Source organism: Diceros bicornis, chromosome 1 (genome assembly GCF_020826845.1).
Source record: "Diceros bicornis minor isolate mBicDic1 chromosome 1, mDicBic1.mat.cur, whole genome shotgun sequence".
Taxonomy (NCBI): Eukaryota; Metazoa; Chordata; class Mammalia; order Perissodactyla; family Rhinocerotidae; genus Diceros; species Diceros bicornis.
This window is the reverse complement of record NC_080740.1, coordinates 86,904,704-86,932,246: the sequence shown is the minus strand read 5'-3', so window position 1 is coordinate 86,932,246 and position 27,543 is coordinate 86,904,704. Positions and strand designations below refer to the sequence as shown.

At 36.9% G+C, this 27,543-nt stretch overlaps 1 protein-coding gene across 1 annotated transcript in view; it reads right to left on the bottom strand.

Moving 5' to 3' along the window:
- Positions 1–755: 755 nt before the first annotated feature.
- The window catches only part of CREBRF (CREB3 regulatory factor), a 34,671-nt gene continuing 7,883 nt past the window's right edge, over positions 756–27,543 (bottom strand). The window contains exons 4-8 of the mRNA XM_058546127.1: positions 23,705–23,899; positions 22,003–22,192; positions 20,679–20,752; positions 12,508–12,630; positions 756–2,854 (exon numbers count right to left, since the gene is read on the bottom strand). Of these exons, the coding sequence (XP_058402110.1) occupies positions 2,739–2,854; positions 12,508–12,630; positions 20,679–20,752; positions 22,003–22,192; positions 23,705–23,899 (698 nt within the window). The 3' untranslated portion in view covers positions 756–2,738. The remainder of the gene's footprint in view (positions 2,855–12,507; positions 12,631–20,678; positions 20,753–22,002; positions 22,193–23,704; positions 23,900–27,543) is intronic.

Sequence of the window (27,543 nt, the reverse complement as noted above, 5' to 3'; positions counted from 1 at the left end):
TTATGTAGATCAAGTATCGCTGCAGCATTCTGACCAGCCCAGATTTAGCAGCAAATGGCAGGAATCATATAAAATGCAATTTTTTTTAACAAAGTGCTTTTCTAAGATATACATACATATATAAATAGGTACAAAATAAAGTGTCAACATTAAAAAGCTCAACTATTTAAAAGCTTTTAACTATTTAACTTAAGTAGTACATATAAAACACTGAAATGCAAGGATATGGAATCTACTAAACAGATTCAAAGTCTTTTTTTGAAATGCAAGACCAAAAAATCAAATTCTGGTTTGCAGACAAGAAAAAAGTATCAAAAACCAGAATTCCTAACAGAGCAGCTAGAAAGGGGCAATTTTATAAACCTCATCAGCTGAATCTCTATCATGAGGTGACTTTCACCGGATTGCAAAACTGCCATATTTTGGAACACGTATTGATTTACCAGACATACGCTGTCAAAACTTTATATAATCCCAAGTTACAAACCTGTGCTTTGCCTTCTCCCACTTAAAAAGGAAAAGCTTTAAACAATGAACTTACATTCTATTGAACCATTAGATCTGAGCTTATCTCTGTTTAGCGTGAAAGCACTAGCCAGGTACATTTCCACCAAGCACTCAGGAAAATCTTGTGCATCACAATTCAGCTAAGGTGTTAAGACAATCTTTCTCAAAGTTTCTTTTTCATGATGTCAAAGAAGCCTGTAAGCACATTGTTCAGGTGTTACTGTGTGTTTTAGAATCAACCCTTTATAAGCTATAGCTTCAGGTGCTATCGCTTACAAATGGGGAGGGGGGCGTTGAGGAGGAAGTAAAAGAAAAGGAAACACACTATATAGACAAAATGGAATTAAAGAATAAATTCTCCAAGGGGTAATGGAGAAATAGTTGGAGAAACAGATACTTTCCCAGCAGCTAGGTCTGAAATTTTTGGTATTTTTTTTCTGGCTAGATAGGATTTTTTTTAAAGTATAGTTTTTAAGCCACCAGTTTTCAGAGTTCAAAACACAAGATCTGAAAATAAAACAGTAAGAGAGACAGGATGGAAAGATCTGTGGGGAAGGTTTATAATGTTGCCTTGACACAAGAAATTTCTCATTAAGAGGTAAAGCTTTAACATAGTTAAAACACTGACTAATGAAGCTGTTTTATGTGAGCAAAAAAGAGCACCTAAAAACTAAATGTGTTAATATTTCTCAGTTCTAGAAACTATAGAAGAAGAATAAGTCACATGTAAGTTTGAAGAAGCTAGTTTGAAAATACCTGTACAAAAATATAAAAATCTATAAATTTTTTTTTTTGTTTTAAGCTTGTGTTGATCTTTGAAAATATTACATGCACAATAATACATCAATTGGAAAAGTGGCAACTAAAGAATTAGATATTTTTAGCTTTTTTCTTTCTTTACATATATATATACATAATACAATAAAAATAATCTGTATTTTGGTTGTTTGGTGGAAGTATACTACAATAAGCTAAATAAACTTTTTAATTTTCAAGGTCAAAAACTGTTTACCAATAGCTTACTAAAATGAAATATATTAAAATTTCCTACGTAAGTGCAGAAATAAAAAGACTTACAGACACCTAAATGGCCACCAACTTATCTACTATGGAAGCGAACTAGAGGAACAGCAAAATAATATTTGTATGTGTGGATGCTCCTTCTGTAGATAATTGGACCCAAACAGAAATAAAATTCACAGTTCAGTAAGATCCCTAACCCTGACCTTTTCATTTTTCTTTTTTTTCTCTTTTTCATACATTCATACAGTATCATGTAAGCTGTGCAAAACTTTACTTAGACTGGCAGTTTGCCATATCAGTTGCATTTGTCTTTGGTACAAAAAATAAAACAATCGCAATAATGTGCAAGTATTTGTCTTCTTCCGGTCAAGTACCGAAATATGAGTTTTCTAGAGCCATCTTTTTTTTGTTTTTTTGTTTTGTTTTTTATACAATACACAGACTCTGTGGCATATATCTACATTTCAACATAGTCTTATATACATTCAAAAAATTTGAAAAAGAGTTGGAACAAAAAAACATTTAAACCCCATAATTTTTCCATCTATATATCTTGTTTTTCCTCATTAGGGTTTTCATCATACAAAATATTACCAGTTTTATAGTTTCCCCAAAATACAAGGCACAAAGAATATGCTTTTTTTTCTTACTTGCACAGACATTATATATATACTTATATATATATTTATATATACCATATTGAGCTCGGAAAATGAACATCTAATATGGCACACGGGCATGAGTGCTGGGTTGTGCCATGTACAAGTGAGATTAAAGGTTGTGGAAAATTAGAACAAAAAGCAATAATTCTAAAAACAATCTAAACTGACTGTTTGAAAAAATGCTTCCTCAATTTTTTAATGTGGTTCAGAGCATAAACCTGCCACAATATTTGGCATTTACTAATATCTTCACTCCTCCAAAATGTTTTGCTTTAACAGGTTTTTGCAATCTGTATCTAAACATTTACTTAAATGTATGAGTTTCAATTCTGATGCCAGTAGCAGTTTTAAATGGTTTATGCTCTGAAAATGCAATAATCAAGTATTTTGGATCATGCTTCACTTATGCTATTTTGTTCTTAAAACAATGTAACCTAATTGTAAATGTTTACATAATGCTAAACTGACATGCAAAACAGAATGAAAATTTACAATGAATAATGCGACAAACACAGACATTTCTGACCAGTGGTCCAATGAAGCTGATTACACCTTTGATGTTGGTATCCTTAGTCCTACAAGGCCTCCAGTGGGATTGCCTTCTGCAGTCTTCTCTAACACTTGGTTAACAAATTCTGAGGTTTGTCCAGCAACTGGGAGACCTGAGGAAAAGAATAAAAGGCACACTCAGACACAGAAATGGAGAGGGCATGAATGGAAAATGAGGACTAAGAAAATCTGAGGGTCAGGGGTGGCCCCCAGCTTGATACTGGTCCCAGATGAGTGCTCTGCTACTTGCTCCTACAGCCCAGAAAATAGTTCCACCCACCAGATTAGAGCCTACAATTTTAAGATTAGAAGGGTCAAACCAAGAAGAATCATGAAGAAGGGTTAACTAACATTTTAAAGAGGGGTAGATGACAAGTAATAACAGTCCAAATAATAGTCCAAACCTAAACCCAATGCCTGCCAACACGCATTGTTCCCTAAGCCTATGGAACAAGTTTTCTCCCTGTTCTCTCAGCCAGTTTCTTCCAACTGCTCCAACCTCACTACATCCTATGTGTGGGCTTCACTCACATAACTGAAAATATAGATCTGAAGAATGTTTTTGGTCCTTTTTCTTCATTTTTAAAGAAAAGTGAATGAATAAGCAAAGTTGGAAGAGAAGAGGGAGAAAACGTGGGAGACAGAGTAAATATGTTGATTTCTTTGTCTTCCTCATATTCTATAGCTGAGGTCAAAAGACAGTTAAAATCAGTAAATCAAATAACAGAGGTATAAGTATGTTTTAAAAGTAATAAGAAAAATAATAAACAATTAAAAGTAAATGGAAGCAGAAAAACAGTCATTGTTGATAGGAAGAAGTCAAAAGATACTGTAAAAAATAGAGAATTGACACTACCTTAACCATGTGATCACAAATTTAGCATAACCCATAATGGGACAAACTGATATACGTGCCTCGCATTGATGGAATGAAAAGGATATATTGCCTATGATGTATTCTTGCCAAGAAAAATTTAACTGCATCTAATCATGAGGAAACAGGCAAATCCAGATGTTGGGACATTTTACAAGATCAACTACCTGGATTTTCCATAGGGGGGAAAAAAACGCTGGGAGACTGATCTAGATTAAAGGAGACAAAAAAGACATAACTAAATGCAATACATGATCCTTACTTCATCAAAAACAGCCAGTCAGTCTATGAAGAACATTATTGAGGCAACCAGGGAAATTTAAATATGGACTCCATATAGATACTATATCAATGTTGAAGTACTTGAGTGTGATACTGGTATTGTGCCCAAGTACGAAAATGTCTTTGTTCTTGAGAAATACATGCTGAGGTAGTATATTCAAACATTTAGGAAAAAAAATATTGTAGATAGAGGCAGAAATAAAGCAAATGCAGCAAAATATTAACAATTGATGAATCTATGGGCCGGCCCAGTGGCTTAGCGGTTAAGTGCGTGCGCTCCGCTGCTGGCGGCCCAGGTTCAGATCCCTGGTGCGCACTGACACACCACTTCTCCAGCCATGCTGAGGCGGTGTCCCACATACAGCAACTAGAAGGATGTGCAGCTATGACATACAACTATCTACTGGGGCTTTGGGGGGAAAATAAATAAAATAAATAAAATCTTTAAAAAAAAAAAAAACTGATGAATCTAGTTGAACGATACATAGATGTTCACTGTACTATTTCTACTTTTCTTGTAGGATTCAAATCTTAAATGAAAAGTTGAGAAAAAAATTAAGTATACAGGTTATAACTGAAAAGTCAACCCATAAGACAAAAAGGCAGAACTTGCAAATTATCAGAGGACACACACAAAAATGAAACTATAATAACGGATCATACAGTGAATGATATAAAAGGCAAAAAAGCCATATGAACTAATCCTAACAGATCTTTTGATGACAGAACTAAAACCAAACATATATCAATAAATGAAAATAAGCTGAACTCATCTATGAAAGAAAAACTCCCAGACTGACTAACAAAGAAAATCCAACTATATGTTACATATAAAAATTTAAGAGTGAATTTTATGATATATAAATCAAAATTAAATTAAATTTTAATTTAATTAAAAATATTTTTAAAAGAGATGTATCCAGTATAAAGCAATTCAGAAAGACTGAAAATAAAAGGTAGGCCTAAAGAGGTACCAAGCAATCATAAAATAATAAGAAAGCTGCATTCATGATTGTAATATCAGACAAGACTGAATTCAGGGAAAAAGTTATAAAAAAGACAAAAGAAGTGTGCTTTATGATGATAAAGACCATAATCTATAATGAAGAGCTAGCAGTAATGAATCTTATTCAAACACCCTAGCATTCAAAACCAAAAACCCAAAAAATATGAGAAGAAACCGAAACACATTAGTGGGGGCTTTTCTCAGTTCTACATAGAGTAAATAGATACTGCCTACAAAAATAAAAAGGAAAAGAAGACCTAATTAAGATTATCTAATCAATATATAATGGAGTCTTAATATAAAACAGAAAATATATCTTCTTTTCAAATTCCCACAAAACACTGAAAATTGTAATCATATATTAGGTAGCTAAAAAAAGCTCAATAAATCACAAAAAAATAGAAGTTAATAATACAACTAGAAAATAATAATCCCTACCTCCCAGAAACTTTCAAATCTCTCTCAAACAATTTTTGGGTCAAAGAGTAAATCAAACCTAAAACTTCCAAGTATTCAGAAAACAATTAAAATATGACATATTAAAATTTATGGGGCCGGCCCCGTGGCTTAGCGGTTAAATGCGCGCGCTCCGCTGCTGGCAGCCCGGGTTCGGATCCCGGCCGCACACCAACGCACCACTTCTCCGGCCACGCTGAGGCCGCGTTCCCACATACAGCAACTAGAAGGATGTGCAACTATGACATACAACTATCTACTGGAGCTTTGGGGGAAAAAATAAATAAATAAATAAAATTATTAAAATTGATGACATAGCTAAAGCAGCACTTGAAAGAAATTTCAAAGGCTTTTAATTATATTAATGAACAAGAAAGAATAAAAAGAAATGACTTAAGCATCTAACTGAAGAAATTAGAAGAAGTGATAAATTCAAGAGCTGCTTCTTTGGGGGAAAAAGTAGAATAACCTATAACTAACCAATTCAAGAAATAAAGGAGAACACAACAGATATAAAATAAATGGAAATGGAGCACTAGCCACTAATACAGAAGAATTTAAAAACAAAGACAATTTTAATAAATTTGAGGGCCTGGAGGAAGTGGATTTTCTAGGAATATATAAACTATCAAAATTGATTCCAGAAGAGCTTGTAATCTGACAGACAAATTATCATAGAGGACACAGACAAAGTTTTCTAAGAGATAATCACAAAAAACACACTGGGCCAGAGAGTTTCAAAAAGTATTCTACCAAACCTTTAAGAAAAAGAAACTCTAACATATTTAAACTGCTCCAGAGGGGAATTCTGGGAAGATATTTGTATGGCAGCACAGATTTTTAATCTCCTCAATTCTCCACATAAAAACAGCAATTAAATAGCATGGAAAACATTAACAAGTGACAAGGTATCTCCATGAACCTGAAAATTCAAGAGGGTGGGAACAAACTACAAAAGCTCTAAGACCTGCATGGTATTAACATTATCAATATTTGTGCAGGATGAGTCAAAAGGAAATAATAGACCTGAAAACAAACGAAGTCTAAAATAGCCAACAGGTTACTCACTGGAAGGCACAGGAGGCCAACATGAGAAAGGCTGAAGCTGTGAGAGATTTTGTCCAACCGAATAGAGAATACAAAGAGCCCACAGTGAGATGTGAAGAGGCTGGAGCAGTCTAGGCTCTGTGAACTCAGAAAACTGACCAGCCAGGACTCCCTTCCAGGATAGGAGCCAGCATTGATAAGAATCAAAATTAGCAAGACAGGGCACTAGATATGAAAGAAAGAGATGGTCCAGATAAAATTGTGGAAGGGTACAGAACAAGACATAGAAAGCAAGCTGCCATGTGCGCTAGTGTGATAAGGCTGGCCCCTGCCACATGTTCCACTTCTTGCCCTCACCTGACTGTGGTCTAGTGACATTCAAGTGCACCAAAGAAATCCTCTCACACCTTTTGCTTTTGCACTTCACCTTGACCCCCAACAAAGGTACTTGCCCACGGATTCATTTGTTTCTCTGTCTCCTCCCTACCTGCTTGATTGAGAACGCTCCCTTAGTGCTCCCTCTAGGTGTCCTCCTTGTGGCATGCAGTGACTTTACCTCTCTGGGAAAAATTCTCTTTTCCTGCTCCTTTCCTATGTCCCCTCTTGTGGCTGTACTGAATGATCACCTCATAAACGAATACAAAACATTTTTTTATATTAATTGAAAAGAGGGGACTTGGTGAACTCTCAAGTTAGGAAAGCTACCCTGAACCAAACTTTCTTTTGAAAGTTCAGAAAAACTAATTTCACATACAAATGAACAACAGAAAAGAATCAAGGTCAAAATCCCATAAAAAGTTATTATAAGAAAAAAGAAGATTCCTACAAATAAAGAAAGTGTGCCTGAAAGATATGACCAAAAAATGGTCAGAGCCCACTATTATTATCCCCAAATGGTCATAATCCACTATTATTTTAAAATGAACTAATTATTTCAAAATGAACTAAAAGACATTAAAGACAATGCTACAAGACACGAAAGAACAACATAAATCAGAACTAGAAAAACTCAGAAATAAGGTGACAGAACTCAGAAAAGAAACAGAAATAAAAGAAAAAATTAATTCCAGAAATTAAGACAAAACTAAAAAGAATACAAGAGCAGCAAATAAACATACCAGATAATGCTTTTAAGAGAAATGGAGGTGAAAAGGAGAAAGAATTTTAAAATAAAAAAGAAATTGAGATACAAAAAGATCTGAGAAAAAGTGAATACGCTTCAGAAAATACTGAAGATAGGCAAAGAAGATCCAACACACAAATAATCAGTCCCTGAAGAAGAGTACCAAAGCAAGGGAACAGGTCAAATACTAAAAAGATTTGAAACTACATATTGAAAGAGCACAGTGCATACATGATAATATCAACCTAAAATGACCAACTCCAAGACACAGTCTACTAAAAGTATTGGGATTTAAAGAAAAAGAAAAAAAAACCTGTTGACAGCTAGGCAAAAATAGTAAAGGACTTATAAGGAAAAAAAAAATTAAGCAATTATTAACTTTTCAATAGAAATAGTTTATGCCAGAAGAAAAATGGAGAAATATATTTAAAATACTCAAGGAAAGAAAATGTGAGTCCAGGGCCGGCCCCGTGGCTTAGTGGTTGGGTGCCCATGCTCCACTGCTGGCGGCCCGGGTTTGGATCCCGGGCGCGCACCGACGCACTGCTTCTCCAGCCATGCTGGGGCCACGTCCCACATACAGCGACTGGAGGGATGTGCAACTATAACATACAGCTGTCTACTGGGGCTTTGGGGGGTGGAAATAAATAAATAAAATCTTTAAAAAAAAAAAAAAAGAAAATGTGAGTCCAGGATTTTGTATCCGGTAAGACAGATTTTTAGTCGTAAAGGAAATATACAAACCTGGCAACATACAAGCCCTTTAAATTAAAAAACAAAAAGGTAAAAAGAATTTTTACTTGTAATATTAAATTCCTCCCTCTACCTAACAAAGGATGACTGCAAATGATTTTAAAGAACAAGAACGAAAAAACAGAAATAGACTGAAAGAAGACATAAGAAATAGCATCAAATCCCTTTGAAGAAAAAGTCAAGCAAATTCACCATTGCTATTCCCTGTTCTGCTTAATATTTGGGTACTGAATGAATCCACATAGAGGTTAAGAAGTAATTGGTTGTTTAGGAAAATATTGATATTTACGATCTACTCTTCAGCTAAGATTGTTTTTAATACAAATATAGTTTTGTTCAAGATAAACTTCTGACCTTTTCATAGTGTTAATTTTTTGTACACATATACTGTTCTTAATTTTGTTTCATTTCATATACACTTTATTTTTATATGAATTTGCAACTCTACTTTTGAGTAAAGTAATTCTGCAAATATAATAATTGCATATTCAATTCATTTTACTATTCCATCAACTTAGTCACTATTTACAAATCATTTTCCAAAGCTTAGTAAAAGGAATTTATTATTAACTACTGATAAGCAATAATCACCGAAATGTCCTACTATTTGGAATACTCAAATAGGAAATTATATCTATTTTCTTAGCACATTATATTACAAATAATCTTCAGGATAATACTATGTTGTAAGTGTGCAACTTACACATTTAACTAATTTTAATTGGCTCTGTCATGAAAAAATCTCCAATTTGCTAAAATATGAATGATGTATTTCAGGAACAATGTGGAAATAAAAGTGTGTTGTTTTTTTTTTTGAGAAAGATCAGCCCTGAGCTAACATCCGATGCCAATCCTCCTGTTTTTGCCAAGGAAGATTGGCCCTGGGCTAACATCTGTGCCCATCTTCCTCTACTCTATATGGGATGCTGCCACAGCACGGCTTGACAAGGGGTGCACTGGTGCACACCCGGGATCCAAACCTGCAAACCCCGGGCCGCCAAAGCAGAGCACGTGCACTTAACCACTGCGCCACTGGGCCAGCCCCTAAAATTTTTTCTTTTAAAGCATACGCCTTTATTTTTTATTTATTTTTTTAATTTTATTTATTTGTTTTTTTCCCCCAAAGCCCCAGTAGATAGTTGTATGTCATAGCTGCACGTCTTGCTGTATGTGGGACGCGGCCTCAGCATGGCCGGAGAAGCAGTGAGTCAGTACGCACCCGGGGTCCAAACCCGGGCCGCCAGCAGCGGAGCGCGCACACTTAACCGCTAAGCCATGGGGCCGGCCCCCTAAAATTTTTTTAAGAAAAAAAATCCAAATGTTTAAGATGTAATATGGTAGCATCATCAACAGCTAATACTTATTGAGTATTGAGAATTTATGTGTTCAGCAGTGTGCTAAGTGCTTTATATGCACTCTTCCCATTTAATTCACACAACTGTCCACATTTTATAGACGAATAAAATTAGGTTGAGTGAAGTGAAGTCACGTTCCTGGGGTTCTCATGTAGTAAGCGGCAGAGCCAGGACTTGATCTAGAACTGATTTCAAATACTTTGATTTTAACCACTATGCTAAACGAGCTTTTGTTTTTTGAAAACATAATCTTAATTTCTGCACATGACCAGTGGGTATCACTAGAGCCAGAGAGAAACCACTAGCATTTTTTAGTAAAAAGATAGGAAACAAGACACGCAGAACCTAAAGTGCCTTAAAATAAAGAAAATGTTTCAAGAATGAAGATAAATGCTCACAGAATGTATCAAATGCTACACAGAATGTCAAGAAAAATAATTCTCAAGTAAGCGTATTGGATGAGGCAATTAGTGGTCCACTTGTGAACTATATAGCTCAGAAACTATATAGAGATGAGTGTCAGATGAAAGGGCTAAGTGACAATATGTGGGTACAATGTGAGCACTGCAACGAGGAGAACTGACTTCTACTCCTAGTTCTTCCACTTACTGGCTGTATGACTTGTAGCAAGTTACTTAATACCTGGCTGTGCTTCCAATTCCTCATTTGTAAAACCAGGACAGTAATACTTCCTTCATGGAATTACAGAAGCAAATGACTAAACACCCTTAACAGACAGGTCCTGGATCACACCAAGTACTCAATAAATATTAGCTGTTTATCCTTTTCTAACACACCTAAGGAATCGTTTTTTCCTGGCTCTTGATCTCTGTTTAATATCTTCTCCTCTGGCCTTCAAATATGAAAATTGTCAAATTTCATGAAACTGCTAGGTCAAAATCTATATGCACAGCTAATGTTACCAATGATTCCAAATTGCCCTTCAAAAACATTAGTGTATTTTACATTCAGTATGAACACAATGCTGACAAGAGAAACTAGTAAGCAATTTTAAAGACCATGAGAAACTTACTAAGAGCATGGAACCATTCAATGAGTATTTATTTTTAATTAAAGAAAATGCCATCATTTGAGTAACTATGAGAAGTATAAAGAGAAATAAATGATTCTTGCTCACTCCACTCCATCTAGGCATCTTGATTTCTTCATAGCATTTACCACAATTTGTTATTATTTTTGTTTTTCTGTTTATACTCTGTCTTCTATTTTTATATATATATATATATTTTTTTTTTTTTGGAGGAAGATCAGCCCTGAGCTAACATCCATGCCAATCCTCTCTTTTTGCTGAGGAAGACCGGCCCTAAGCTAACATCTATTGCCAATCCTCCTCCTTTTTTTTCCCTTTTTCTCCCCAAAGCCCTAGTATATAGTTATATCTCATAGTTGCACATCCTTCTAGTTGCTGTATGTGGGACGCCACCTCAGCATGGCCGGACAAGCGGTGCGTCGGTGTGTGCCTAGGATCCGAACCCTGGGCCGCCAGTAGCCAAGCACAGGCACTTAACCGCTAAGCCATGGGGCCGGCCTGCTCTGTCTTCTATTTTTAGACTACAAGCTTCATAAGGATAGCGACCAAGTCTCTGTTATTCATCCTTGTAACCCCCAATACCTGGCACATAGCACATACTGAAAAAAATCTGTGGAATGAATGAATTTATAGTAACTGGAAGTCAGAAAAACTGTCTTAAGAGAAATGTAAAAAAATTCCAAGATATTTACAAGTAAAAAAAATAAAACAAATTATAGTGTTTGTCACTATAAAATTCAGGTAAGTAACTAATCAATGATTGAAAAATAAGCTCTAATTCTTTTAAGTGACCTGATTCAATACACAATCAGCATCCTGTGGAAAATGAACTGGAAGAAAATTCTCAGGTAACTGAAGTTTACCACTCTACACAATGACTATGTAAGAACCAGTTTTTAAGAGACTCCTAGGGCTGGCCCCGTGGCTTAGCAGTTAAGTGCGCGTGCTCAGCTGCTGGCGGCCTGGGTTCGGACCCTAGGCGTGCACCAACGCACCGCTTCTCTGGCCATGCTGAGGCCGTGTCCCACATACAGCAACTAGAAGGATGTGCAGCTATGACATACAGCTATCTACTGGGGCTTTGGGGGAAAATAAATAAATAAATAAAATTATAAGAGGATGATTTGTTTAAAAAAAAAAAAAAAAAGAGACTCCTAGAATAAATACTGTTAAACAAAGAATATATAATATAGCTGAACCAATTTTATGATGCTTCAGGGTTTTCATGAATTGCATTATGCTGTAACGCCCGCAGAGATGCTACTGATCTGTAAGGTGATTTGCTCATATGGCAGCTAAGCTGCTGGGCCTCTAGAGTTCTCATATCTACGTCTACATTAGCTATCTCTGCCTTCTCTGTCAGCTATCACTCTGCCTGACTTCTGGATGCCTTCCTCGCTGTTCCTCTCCAAGTTGTGTCATCTGTTCAGGGACGGAAAACTAGATAATTAAGTTTGTTAGAATCCTGTGAAATGTATTACTGAATAAAACAAATAGGTAAGAACCTCCACTAAAGGATAAACTGCAGGCTTGACAGTTCAAGGATCTTTATTTTCCACATAGAAGGTTCAAGTTTCTAGAAGTTTATCTTTCCTAAGTGTTAAAATAGTTCAGTGATGGTCTAAATAACAAACTGTAGTAACCAGCAGTACATGTTTATGAATGTTCAATCTCAAAAGACAAAACTACTTGTAAAGGAGACTAACGACAATGAGAGCACTTGAGTTTTTCCTTAAAAGAATGTTTAATTTCCCCTTGAATCACATATCTCACACTGCATGTTATTATTTGTTATTAATTTATCCAGTATTCTTCTTACCAAGAGTATCTTTGATGAGGATTTCAAGCTTCTGCCCCATGTTGGGTCCTCTCTCCTCTCTTGGATTCTGTACTCGGTTTACAATCTCTTGCTTGATGGAATTGATTACAAACAATAAATTATCTGTAAGACAGAACAAGACACTTGGAACACATCACTAACAGGGAAGAATTTGCTTTTAGTTATGAATATTAATATTGAACAGATATTCAATTAAAAATAGAGAATGTGTAAGAAAACATTAAGCAGTGATGGTTATAAGCTTTCTTATCCAAAGAGACTAATTTCAAATGATGTTCCACTTTTGATAACACATTGCAGACATGTATCAATGTCCACTATCCTGTAAGCAACTTGCCTTACTTGTCTTCATAGCTTTAAGACCTATGATAGTGCCTGGTATATCGAATCACAGGATCTTAGTAAATGTTTATTAAATAAATCAAATGAAATCCTTCAAGTCCTTCAAAGGCAAAGCTTTAAAAACAAATTTCCCCATCTTATGAAGCTTAAAAAGGAGGAGCAAAATTAACCAAAAGTAAATAGGAGGAGGGAAATAATGGAAGTACATATAGGGTCAATTGATTTGACAAAGACACAAAAACAATTCAATGGGGAAAGGAAAGTTTTGTCAATGATTGGTGCTTGATCAACTAAATATTCATATGGAAAAAAATTAACATCAAATCTTATCTGACACCATATATAAAAATTAACCAAAAATGGATCATAAATCTAAATGTAAAACCTAAACTATATGAATTCTAGGGGAAAACACATAAGAAAATATTCACAATTTTGGAGTTGGCAAAGTTGCTTAGAACACAAAAAATATGAACTATAGAAGGAAAAATTGACAAATTGGATTTCATCAAAAATTTTTCCTCTTTGAAAGATGTCAATGAGAAAACAAAAAGGCAAACCAAAGACTAGGATAAAATATTTCCAATACATGTATCAGACAAAGAACTTGTATCTAGAATAAATATAGAATTTTTAGAAGATAGATTTTTTAAATTGTAAAATATCTGGACACTTCACACACAAAAAACAGATGAACAGCCAATAAGCACAGTAAAGATGTTCAATGTCATTAATCAAAGAAACAAATTAAGACCACAATGAGGGGCCGGCCCTGTGGTGCAGCGGTTAAGTGCGCGCGCTCCGCTCCTGGCAGCCCCGGTTCGGATCCCGGGCGCGCACTGAGGCACCGCCTGTCAGGCCATGCTGTGGCAGCATCCCATATAAAAAAAGTACAGGAAGATGAGCACGGATGTTAGCCCAGGGCCAATCTTCCTCAGCAAAAAAGAGGAGGATTGGCTCAGGGCTGATCATCCTCACAAAAAAAAAAAAAAAAGACCACAATGAGATATTGCCACACACCTATTAGGTTGGTTAAAATTAAGAAGATTGACCCTACCAAGTGTTAGCAAGGATATGGACCAACTAGAAACCTCCTACGCTGTTTTTGAGAATGTAAAATGGTACAGCCACTTGGGAAAACAGTTTGACAGTTTCTTATAAAGTTAAATATACACCTATCCCATGATCCAGCCAATCCACTCCTAGGTATTTAATGAAGAGAAATTAAAACATAAGTCCACCCAAACACTTCTACAGGACTATTCATAGCATCTGTGTTATAGTAAAAGCTAGAAACAACCCAAGTATCCATCAATAAGTGAAGAGATAAACAAACTGTAGTATAGCCAATACAGCGGAATACTACTCAGCAATGAAAAGGATCTAATTATTGATACAGGTAACAACATGGAGGAATTTTTAAGTAATTAAGCTGAGTGAAAGTAGCCAGCCAAAAAAGGAGAACATATTGTAGGATTCTATTAATAAAAAATTTTAGAAACTGCAAACTAATCTATAGTGACAGAAAGCAGATCGTGGCTACCCAGGGATAGGAGTGAAGACAGGGATGGCTTACAAAGGAGCACTAAGAAACTTTTAGAAGTGATCGAAATGCTCATTATCTTGATTGGTTTCACATGTATATACAGTGTGTCCAAACTAATCAAACTATACTCTTTAAATATGTAGAGTTACTGTACTTCAATTATTTCTCAATATAGTTAAGGAAAAACACATTTCCAATTTCAACACACAGGATTCCCATGGTCTGAAATAAATCTCTATCTCTTCGGAGACTGCTCTGAAATCAGTGATTTGTTATCCCTCATCTAGTAAGACTGAGAAGAGACCAATCTAAACTGATGGTGAAAAGGGAAGTGAGAAATAACTGGGGGGCGGGGAGCACAGTTTAAAACTACACGCAGGGACAATATATGTAAAATATGTCACTAAATAAGAAAAGCACAGCTGACCCCTAAATCACATAAAACAAGAAATTTATGCTTCTTCTCGATGAATAACTGAGAGAGAACACCATTTACTCAAATACAGTCATGCATCACTTAACAATGGGGATACGTTCTGAGAAATGTGTTATCAGGCAATTTCTTTGTTATGCAAACATCACAGAGTGTGCTTACACAAACCTACATGGTGTAGCCTAACACACACCTAGGCTATATGGTATAGCCTATTGCTCCTAGGCTACAAACCTGTACAGCATGTTACTATACTGAATACTGTAGGCAATTGTAACACAATGGAAGTATTTGTATATCTAAACATAGAAAAGTCACAGTAAAAATACAGTATAAAAGATAAAAAGTGGTACACCTGTATAGGGCACTTACCATGAATGGAGCTTGCAGGACTGAAAGTTGAAAGGTGAGTCAGTGAGTGAGTGGTGAGTGAATGTGAAGGCCTAGGACATTACTGTATACTACTGTAAACTTTATAAGCACTATACATTTAGGCTACACTAAATTTATCTTAAAAAAATTTTTTTCAATAAATTCACCTTAGCTTATTGTAACTTTTTTACTTTATAAACTTTTAAATTTAACTTTTTGACTGTTTTGTAATAACACTTAGCTTAAAACACACATTGCATAGCTGTACAAAAATATTTTCTTTCTTTATATCCTTATTCTATAAGTTTTCTACTCAATTTTTTTTTAAACTTTTTGTTAAAAAACTAAGACACAAACACATCAGAATCCTCAATTATCTTCTACCTCCACATCTTGTCCCACTGGAAGGTCTTCAGGGGCGATAACACGCATGGAGCTGTTATCTCCTATGATAACAATGCCTCCTTCTGGAATACCTCCTGAAGGACCTACCTGAGGCTCTTCTTGACGAGGTGTCACTCTTTTCAGAAGTATGTCCATGGTGGTTTGCTCAGTTTGTTTATTTTTTTCATCATAGATTTGCTTGTAAGCAGATAATGCACCATGAACATTCCTATTATTGGTGTTCGGGTTCACGTTTTCAAACTTTTTAAGGAGGTTGTGGAGGTCTGCAAAAGCTTCTGCTGAACGTTTCACTGTGAATTTCCCTGGAGGCTCTTCTTCACTTCCTTCTCCTGCAGTTTCCTTTTCTCTTGTCTCTTCTTCAACTACACATTCCTATTCCAGTTGCAACAGCTCCTTATTAGTCCACTCCTCAGGAACCACCTCTAGAAGCTCCTCAATGTCATCCTCATCCACACCCAGGTTAAAGCTGTTTGCCATCTCAACCACAGCCTTGTTGATTTCTGCAACCTCCTCATCCTTGGCAAATCCTCTGAAGTCATGGACAAACCTCTTGAGTATCTTCTTCCAGATGCCATTCATACATTCCTTGGTGACATCACCCCAAACCCAAGCAAAGTTCTTGATGCAGCACAGATGCTGTAATCCCTCCAGAATTGCATCAGTATCTTCCTCAGTGGAAGCAATAGCCTGGGCAGAGGTCCTCATCAGGTAGTAGGCCTTAAAAGCTGCTGTAACTCCTTGATCCATTGGTTGGATCAAAGAGGTGGTGTTTGGAGGGAGAAACATTACTTTGATGTTGAGATGAAGATCATCAACAAAAAGAAGATATCCGGGAGCGTAACCAATGATAAGCAAAATCTTGAAAGGTATGTCATTCTCCAAACAGTATTTCTCCATTTCACTGGCATAGCAATTCAGGAAGGCGTCTTGGAAGAGGAGCTGGGTCATCCATGACTTCTTATTGCTCCTGTAGTACACTGGCGGTGTGCTTACTGACATGCTTGAAGGCCCTGGGGTCCTCACTGTGCCAGATCACAAAGGGTTTCAATTTGTAGCCCGCGACACTGCTTCCAAGCAAGACTGTTATCCTGCCCTCAAAAGCTTCGAACCTGGCACTGACTTGACCTCTTTACAGATGAAATTTCTTCCAGGCATCCGTTTCCAGAATAGAGAGGTTTCATTCATACTGAATATTTGCTCTAGCAAGTAATTTTCCTCCACGATCAGAGTTTATCTAGCGTTTCCAAAAAGTCTTCAGCTGCTTCCACATCAGCACTTGCAGACTCACCACTCACTTTCACATTATATAATGAATAACGATTCTTGAATCATTTAAACTACCCAGAGCTAGCAGTAAATTCAACATTGTAGTTGGGTCTAGTCTTTTCTTTCAACACTGCAAACAAACTTTTGCTTTGGCCATGATTGTCATAGTGCTGAGAGGGATACACTTCTGCGTCTGGTCTTCAATCTAGGTCCTTAGAAGTCTTTCCATGTCTGATATAGGCCCTTCTCAAATTTATGTTAGTCTCGTTGCCTTCAATGAAGCAGATCCTTTAACAGTTTCCATCACTTTGTTGTTCTTCTTCAAGATTGTAGCTATGGTGGCTTGGCACACGCCTGACTGGCGAGCAATAACCATAACTGATTTTCCACCTTCGTAGTCCTTAATCACTTTTAATTTCATTTCCAGGTAAATCACTCAACGTGGGCTCTTACTGCCAACATTAGTAGTGGATTTTGTACGCTTAGGGGCCACGACGGACAAAACAACATGAGATTAAATCAAGCACAAGAGAAAATGATGCAGTCAAGACACAGGGTAAACACAAAATGTATGAGGCTGCTGCCAGCATAACATGGTATACTGCTTTACAGTAAACTTTTTTTATATAAGTAGAAAGAATACACTGTAAAATAATGATAAAGTATAGTATAGTAAATACATAAACCAGTAACAGTCATTCATTATCATTATAAAGATTGTGTATTGTACATATAATTGTATGTGCTATACTTTTATATGACTGGCAGCACAGTAGGTTTGTTTACACCAGCATCAACACAAACATGTGAGTAATGCCTTGTGTTATGACCATTACGATGGCTACGATGTCACTAGCAGATAGGAATTTTTCAGCTCCATTATAATCTTATGGGACCACTGTCATATATGCAGTCCATCATTGACCAAAACCTTATGCGGTGCGTGATTATCAGGACATTTATATGCAGGCTGGACTTATGAGAAACAATGAGGTTCCCCTATCCTCAACAAGTAAATAAGGTCACTTTAAAAAAGAAAAAAAATAACAACACTATAAAATCAAAATTAAAACAGAGCAGAATAGCTCTTCTCAAACCTGGGTAGTGTCCATCCCAGCACACTAGGTGTAGGGAGGGTAGAGGTGAAGGGCTCCTACGCTACCAAAAACTTCTGGATTGGGAAACGGAGGCATCTGACACTCAGAAATTGAGGCCAAACATTAAATCTACAAACTGATCCCTCCTGCTGTGATTCTGCGTTCATTCACAATTCTTCCAATTTTAATTTTCCCATATAGCTTGCTTAGGGACAAAATACGTCAGTCAGTGAAGGTCCAGTCCTCTCAACAGTTCTATTTCCCATTCTGAGTCAACAAATCTACATGTGAGTCACAGAGCAGCTTCTTGTGAGCTTTGGTAGAAGGAATCAATAGAAGGAGAAGGTTTGGTGGGACCAAATGGGATGAGTAGTAGAGTACTAGGTCCCTGAAGCTGGTCCTTGAAACAGTGCTAGTTTGTGACAAATTAAAAAGGATAAGGACAATAGAGTAAATTTTTAATAAAGCTAATTTTATTCTATTATGAGATTATGCCTGTCTCAATTTTTTAATGCTAAAATATCCTTTCTTGTATGAAATTACAGTAATTACAGATGATGTTCTTTTTAATGTCCTCACCTGGCAAAACATAAAGTTGGCAAGCCTATGGTTCCCAAGTCCCAAAATTTTTTTCAAATGTCACTGATTTGTGAATCACAAATTCTAGAAACCACTGGGTTAACAGATAGGTAATGGATAATAAGTGTTCCACAAAGCAGTAACAGAGTGACTCCCAGATATTTAGAGGAATCAAGGGCACCATACCCTTGCAAGATGTACCAGAAACTCTGGGAAGAATTTTCAAACTACATGTGGCAAACTACACAAGGGCATCTCATTGGTTCTGAGATGCCTTCTAAACCAATAGTTGAGGCTCTCTCTCCCAGAGACTGGAGAAGAGACACTAGCAAAAAAGAAGTGGAGGAGAAATAAATGAATGAGAAGATCCTCCTCCTCCATGCCGCCTAACTGAGAAGAAAACGCTACCTTGTAAGGACAAGCCTTTTCCTGCATGAAAATATCAGAGGCTTTAAGTTAGCTTTGGAAACAAGAAAAATTTCAGGCAGTTATCAAAACTCAATTTGAGATAGAACAACACATTCAGAATCACACATACTCCCGGCCCTTGCCAACTTCTCAATTGTTCTCCACTCCAGAATATATTTACATCACAGACAGAAAGCATATGCTTGTGGGCGTGCATGTGCATATATACAAATGCAAAAATATATAACCACACAGATGTACATAATTATGGATAAATACATTAACCGAAAAACACACAGATAAATGCTGACATGTGTCCAAAGAAACATAGACCCAGAAGGCTCCCAGTGGCCCACCACATCTCCCTGCAGGGTGAGTCAGCAGGGTTCTAAAATGAAATATGAATGCCTATAACGTTGCAATCATTATATATATATATATATATATATATATATACACACAAGTATATATATATATATATACACACACCCCCACAGAGCTCAAGGTCAAAAATGCTTCAACAGCAAGAAAGAATAATAGGAAAATGGATAAATTTCCATTCTAACAAACCAACTATCGTTTTACCTAATTCATTTACCTTTATTAGAGTTCCTGAGTGGCCATTAATAAATAAAACCATCAGTTCATTTCACAAGTTGTAAACTTCACAGTTGGAAATCCTCTTTCTGCCCTCACAAATGGAAACAAGATAATCAAGATAAAGGATTAAGAAAAACTTCACAAAGTTTATTGAGCACCTATGCGCCAGACATCATGCTGGACTTAAGAAAATCTCTAAAAACAAATAATAATTCATCTTTTTTGCCACTGCTCCATTTTCAGATACCACTTAGCCCAAGAGCTACACAGTGAAGAGGACAATTTTAGAGGCAAAGGAACATACAAACTCTTATGATACCAGGCTTAAGGAACAGTAACAGAGCAATCGGGAAAGGAGGGGTGGTTCTTATGACAAAAGATCAAAACCCGAGCTTTCCAACTCTCTAGTGTGCTATAAAAGGATTCTAGGTGTGCGAGATAATGATAGTCTCAGCCCATAGGGGACTCCTCCCATGAGCAGCCTACTCTGCTATATTCCAGGATGCCTTAGAGATGATCCTTTTCTTCATGTGCCATGATGTGAAAGATTGGGAAGCATTCATCTAAACCAATAATTCCCAAATATGTGCTAGGACGGCTGCATAAGAATAATCTGGGAAGTGGTAAAAATATGAATTCCTGGGTTCTACTTGCACAGACTCCAATTCAGGGGATCTGGGGAGAAGCCTAGGAATCTTTATTTTAACGTGTACACAGAAGATTTTAATGAGCAATCAAATTTGTAAAGCACAAACCTAAACTATCCACTCAAAGGTTAAAATAAACATTAGTCAATAAAATTGGCCAACCCAGCAACACAATTATAAAATGGAAGGAAGAGATGACTGTGGTTACAAGTGGATGAGCTCTTTCGGGTAGAGATGAGATTTGGCTTTGGTAGCCACAGATACAGACACTCAACACTAAAAGGAGGACATGAATGAATAAAAGTGAGTATGTAGCTTACTGAATGGATGAACAAAAAGGAGGCTGGACTAAAACTGGGCAGAATACAGGGAAAGCAAATAACAAAACCAAAGAAAAAGAAAGTGGTCAGCAAAGTAAAAGGAAGTTAATCAAATTCTTAAAAGTTTAGGTTTACCATATTCTGTGTTGAGGCCCCATAATTTCACTTTATTAGCTTCATACTGGGCTTTTTTCTTTAACCGACAAGCCCTGTGAAAGGAAGAAGCAATTAGTTCACTTTTTTTTTAAGTGAACATTCAGAATATACTTCTTTTTGCTGCTGTCAAACATTTTCTAATAGCAACCAAAAATCAATGTCTACTGATGTTTATATCAAGGAACTTGGTAACCAAAAACACACAATATAACCTTTTATCCAAACTGATTTTTAAAAATTTTAGTACACATTCAAAAATGAAGCTATGACCAATACACCCAAATAAACAAACAAAAATTGACAATACCAAGTGTTGTAGAGAATGTGAAGTTAAGAGGAACTCTCATATGTTGCTGATGGGGACATAAAATAGTACACACAGCTACTTTGGAAAATAGTAAATATTTTTTAAATTTACTTCATTACTTTGGAAATAGCTACTTTAGCAGTTTCTTATAAAGTTAAACATACACTCTCGGGTATTTACCCAAGAGAAATGAAAACTTAATGTTCACACAAACACCTATAAGTGAATGTTCGTGGTGGCTTTATTCATAATTGCCAAAAACTGGAAACAACCCAAATGTCCTTCAACTGGTGAATGGATAAACTGTAGTACATCCCTACAAAAGACTACTACTCAGCAATAAAAAGGAACAAACTATTACTCCACGCAACAACATGGATGACTCTCAAATGCATCATGTTAAGTCAAAGAAGCCAGACTCAACAGGCTACATTATAATATGATTCCATTTATACGACATTCTAGAAAAGGCAAAACTATAGGGACAGAAAACAGATCGGTGGCAGTGAGAGGTTAGGGGTGGGAGAAGGGGTTTACTTTTACAAAGAGGCATGAGGAAATTTTTTAAGGTGAAGAAAACATTCAATATCTTGATTGTGGTGGTAGTTACATGATTGGATATGTTTGTCAAAACTCAGAAAAGTGTACATTAAAAGGGATGAAGCTTACCAGACATAAATCATACCTCAAAAAAAAAACCTGACTTACTACAAAACAAACAAAAAATAAAGTTATGGTAAGTTTTTTCATTGTTATACGATAATATAATGCACTTGAGTCCATTCACCTCTTCCCTTTAAAAACTTTTTCCATGAAACATAAATAACATCTTTTACTTTCAAAGAAAAAATCACGATACTCTCATTGTAGTACTTATAAGAGAAAAGTATATTTGTGAATAAATGGTTGAGGATCATCTCTTCTATAAAAGCTCACTGAAAGTCTAACTTCACCTCCTAGACTTTATTCACATGAGTGAACACAATTAGCATTTACCTGGAAGCCAGCTTATTTTTTTCTTTCCTTGACCTTGGCCGGGCTGTTAAGGGAAGCTCACTGACTGGAGTCAGATCACTAATCACCTTATTCAGTTTCCGTAGTTCATTGCCTATCTGAAGTAGTTTTTTAGGATTTGGAGTCAGGTCTTCTACATCAGTTCTCCGTGACTTCTTTACTGCATATTTTCCTATAGATGGTTTAAAAGAAGTTTAAGTTAGATCATTTTATTTAACAAGAGATACATTTTCTACAGCCATATTTTAAACCCACTTCCCCTCGCCCCTTTTCTTCTTCAGAAGTCTTGGCATGTTTCAGACATCTCAGCATGCTGACCACCTAAGCTGGAAGGGCCAGCCTCCTCTCCTCCCCACCTTAGTGTCTGCAAGAAATGGGGGTAATATGGCACACTCCAGCCTGTTACAAGTCTTTCTCAACCTTAAGTTTCCAGCCCCAGCATGACAGATTCTTAATTATCTGCATGGCAGTATAAGCATCTCAAAACTCAGGACTGGCGTGCAAGTTCACCTGCACACAAAAATCAGGGCCAGGGTATAATATACAGTCAGAAAAGAATCTGGAGATTTTACCCAAACCCAGATGTTTTGATGCTATGACTGAATATTTGTCAGATGTATATATTCTTGCAGTGAATTCAAAAGTCCATCAAATAAGTATTGCTTTTTTTTGAAAGCTCTTCTTTTGTTAGTTTGAAAAACAGCATTATGGAAGACTCAAAGGGTCTTGCCTTATCACTGCAGGCAAGACAGATGGCTCTGTCCTCTCAACTACAATGCACCAAACAACATTCCTAGTATTCACCACATGCTGCCTGCAACTACTTACTGGACCTGTCTTTTCCTTTCTGGTAGAAAACTGATCTGAAGGCAAAAATTAGGTCTTTATTCACTGAAAGACAGTGAAGTACAGACCTGAGTGCCAATGGAAAGGGAAAATGAGGCACAAATACACTTCTGATACAATTCCTGTGTCAAAAATGCTTAGCAACTTAAATCTGTAGCATGAGTGATTACTAAACTATTTACTGAGCACCAAACTTACTAGTGCCCTCTCCTCTTTTGGTAAAGACTTTGGATTAATGTAGAAATAACATTTATGCAGAAGACATTCTACTTAACTATATCTTTCTAGGTTCACAATTCAAAATTTGGCCTTCCTAAGATTATAAGCTTCTCCTGACTCCTACTATTCAACTCTTCTCTCTCCATTCCTTTCGCTCCACAACTATTCTTCCTTTCTTTTCCTTCCCCTTCTCTTGTCTTCCCACCATTGTTTTGATACCAATCTCCTCATTTACATTACAGCCTGGAGACTGGATGAGCAGGGAAGACAGGGATGTTGGAGCCCATTCTGTTGCTCCCCAACCCTTCTGGTTTATAGCAACTGTGACAGGTCAGGACTCAGCAGTCTCCTGGTCATTTCCTGAGTAGGATAAGTAGAATAAGAAGTGATTAGAAATCATTTTTACACAGCCTTCCTCCCTGTTTAGGTGATGGCTTTCAATACCGGTAAAAGCTATTTATTTGTGAGTGTATTGGTAGTCATAGCAAATACGCAGCTCTACTATTCCTCTCTCCAGTTTGCTAGAAAGGGTTGAATACGTAGGTACACTGAGTAAGCATTATGGTTTACTATCTCTATTTAAAGTGACATGAAATATTTGACAGCAATCCCCTCTTACCATGATGTAAGCCATTTTTCTGATACATATTACTTGGCAAGGTGTCTCGGTTCCATTCAGACGGCCTGAGCATCCTCTCTTGCTGTGATGGTGTGAGTTGTTCACTATACTCCCAGAAGTACCTTCTTTTCCCTCTCTTCCGAGAGGATATTGAAGTCATCTCCTTCAAGTCTTCCACGGAATCATTTTCATAGCCTTAAAAAAAAAGAAAGCCCCCCACCCCCAATTTTTTAAGTTCCATAAATTTCTACAAACCAATCAGAACAAAAAGATTCCTTCTATTTGTCACCTGATACATTTCCTTTCATCTGGAAACATCATTGGCATGTCAAAGACAATAAACCAGGTCTATAAAATAACTTTTAATATGGAAATCTCGAACTTATCAAATATTCAGAGATTAATAAACATAGATAACTACACTGTTTATCTTCCTTGGGTTTCTCTTTGGTTTTTATAAGTTAGTATAGACACTTTTTTGTGTGTCTTCACATAGGATTGAGAAAATAATGAAATACAGCTACAGAATATCGTAAGTACCATTAGATAACAGCACTCAGACACTACACTGTGATTTTAAATGTCTTCGTTCTTATATTGATGCATCTGAGGCATTCCCAGGCAGACAGCTGTAGGCATGTCTATGATGGTATCCCACTAGGCAGAATGGTGTCAGGCTGCAGCAGTTTACCTCCCACCTTACCCCTTCTGTAAAAGGACAAAAATGACAGTTCTTACACAGGCTATCAAAAAAAAACTTATATACTTAGCCTAACTAATATTTTACTGAAAGCAATTTGTATTTACTTCACTTTTTAAGAAGTTATTTTCTTTATTAATGGGAAGTTTCATAAAATATTTAATTCTGAGCTGCTAGAACTATTGGTCACACTCAATACAGGATGACCTATAAATTTCAGACACTCTCTGAGAATGCCCATCTTAGATGTATTCCACATCATTAGTGCTAGGTACATGGAGTAGTGGGGGGGGACTGTGCACAGGATGTACACAACCCTAAACCCGAGGTGGCCAGGAAAAATTGGGCAACACTAGCCAAGCAAAATGACCACTTTCCCTCCTAAAAACACGGCTCCTCTGGAACTGACACTAAGATGATGACATCTGCGCGTTTTGGAAAAAAGTTAGAATTTTACCAGGTTTTCTTCAGATTAAGAATTAATCAGGAATATGATTCCATTTATAGGACATTCTGGAAAAGGCATAACTATAGGGACAAAGTGTTGCCAGGAGTTGGGGGTGGAGGGAGGGGCTGACATGAGGGAAATTTGGAGGGTGATCAAACTATTCTCTATCTTGATTGTGGTGGTGGTGGTTACATGACTACGTGCACTTGTCAAAACTCACAGAAGTGTACAATTAAAGAAGATTAAATTTTATTGTGTGAAAATTATACCTCAATAAATATGACCTTTAAAAAAAAGAATCAATTTGGAGAGCAGAATGATTTCAGGGCAACAATCAAGACAAACTTCTGCAGGGCCGGCCCCGTGGCTTAGCGCTTGAGTGCGCGCGCTCCGCTACTGGCGGCCCGGGTTCGGATCCCAGGCGCGCACTGACGCACCGCTTCTCCCGCCATGCTGAGGCCGCGTCCCACATACAGCAACTAGAAGGATGTGCAACTATGACATACAACTATCTACTGGGGCTTTGGGGAAAAAAAAAAAGGAGGAGGATTGGCAATAGATGTTAGCTCAGAGCCGGTCTTCCTCAGCAAAATGAGGAAGATTAGCACGGATGTTATCTCAGGGCTGACCTTCCTCACAAAAAAAAAGACAAACTGCTGCAGCACTGCTGGCATTACCAGCATTAGAGTGCACATGTGAAACTTGAAGACAACATGGCAAGCAGTGTTGACAGTGAACCTTAGGTTCTTCTGAAGAAATGATACACAAGATGAGTGACACAATCACTTCTAGGAGACTGTTTTTTAAAATTGTGTTAGATACATACAGCACTAGCTTTGGCCTATTGACTTGTGCTAATGTTTCACTTCAAATTAAAGGATTTTATCTTATTCCAGTTATCAATCTAGCTTGGAAAAGGTGCAAGGGCCACACTGTGCCACTCAGTCCCCAAGACTCAAGGGCCTTTTTAAAAAGGCCCTTGCTCCACCAGGGCAAGCAAAAATTACTGGCTCGCAGAAATTACTAGCTCACAGAGATTACCCTAGTATGGCTGGGAACACCTCAACACAGGCTGATGGACCAACCAAAACACTCCCATCTTCCTACCAACATCAAGAACTGGTGTTCCACATTTAAATCTATCCTAGCCCAAAGCATAAGGGAAACAGCTTCCTCAGGCAACCCATCCCCCCGACACTTAATTTGATATGCTCCCTTAGCTAGCAACTCTCAAGTGGCTTGGATTTCTGGCAAAACACTGTCCCTCTCACTTCATGTGCTTACATATTTCACTTACAGATATTTCATTTGAGACTTCTAAGAACCTGGTAGAAGAGGTTATTAACCCCACTTACACAAAGACACAGCTCATGGAGGCTTTAGGTGATTTGGCAGAGCTGGGACTGACTCAGGCCCCATGACTCAAGGAGTCTAGCTACAGTTGGGCTTCCCACTTTCCATGCACCTATCCAGTTAAATGGTCTAAATGGATTTTTTTTTCCATACATATTCCATGTTAAACTCAAAGAGTCAGGGAGATTTCAATTTCTTCTGTCCCACTCAAATTAGTTACCAGTTTTACTTACTTACATACGTTCAGTCTTTTTCCAAAAAACATGTTTAAGGGCCATCAGTTTTCTTTGACCCAATATATTGACATTTTCTAACAGTATACACCATAAATTCACCATAACATACATAGACACACACAATGGATTTGTTGGTTAAAGCCATCCACCTTCCAATACAGAGAATACTGTGATCAAGTAGAAGGCAGAAAAATTATATTCCCAGATCAGTGTCTAGAATTTAAGGTAATTATTTCTCAAAGTATGTTCTAAGGAACACTATTACCATAAGATATGTCTTCATCCTCAAGTGAGTTCTGTGGTCAAATAAGTTTTAAGAAAGTCTCATCCTGAATCTCTCTCTTGCCAAGTCACAGTACACACAAGTATCTTAAAAGACTAAGAAATCATAACAGTAAATAAACCTACTCAACCCTTAGTTCCATGAAGACAAGGATCATGTCTGTTTTGTTCATCTCTGTATAGCCAATATCTAATACACAAAGTGCCTGGCACAAAAGTGGGCACTCGAAAAAAATTTTTTTAACAAATCAATTTTGTTTAATGCAACATTTCCCATGGAATCTTTTCCCTTTTCTTTTCATTTGATGGATCACCATACTGATCTAACTCATTCCTTCCTGACATGATTATCAAAAAGGAGTAAAAAAGGCCAGATTTACTGCCTAAAATTCCAATCACACATCTTTGGTTAGTGCAGACTACTGCCATTAAGCTGGTAAAGTCAATCGTGAAAATGTTGAGTAGGGATTGCAAAATAAACTCTCATTCTGGGGACTTAATTCTTCGTGTTACAACCATGTAATTCCATGACCCCGAACAGTCGTAGCCTGTCCACAGAATGGGCTCTATTAAAACCTGGGAGCAAGTCCAGAGTAGGGACTGAAACTTCATTTTACACCTTTCCTGGAGCTTTGTAGGCTCAGGCACTGTTGTAGCCAACTGCCAAAAAACAGCATCAAGGGAGCTAGTCATCACAAAAGGGCCTTTGTAAACTGTCTGCTGCAAATTAAACCAATCAACCCACTCTAAACCAAGCACTCTGAAGAAACTATAACTATCCCCACTTTTCCGCTTCAAAGAATATCTTCCTGCTTCTCAC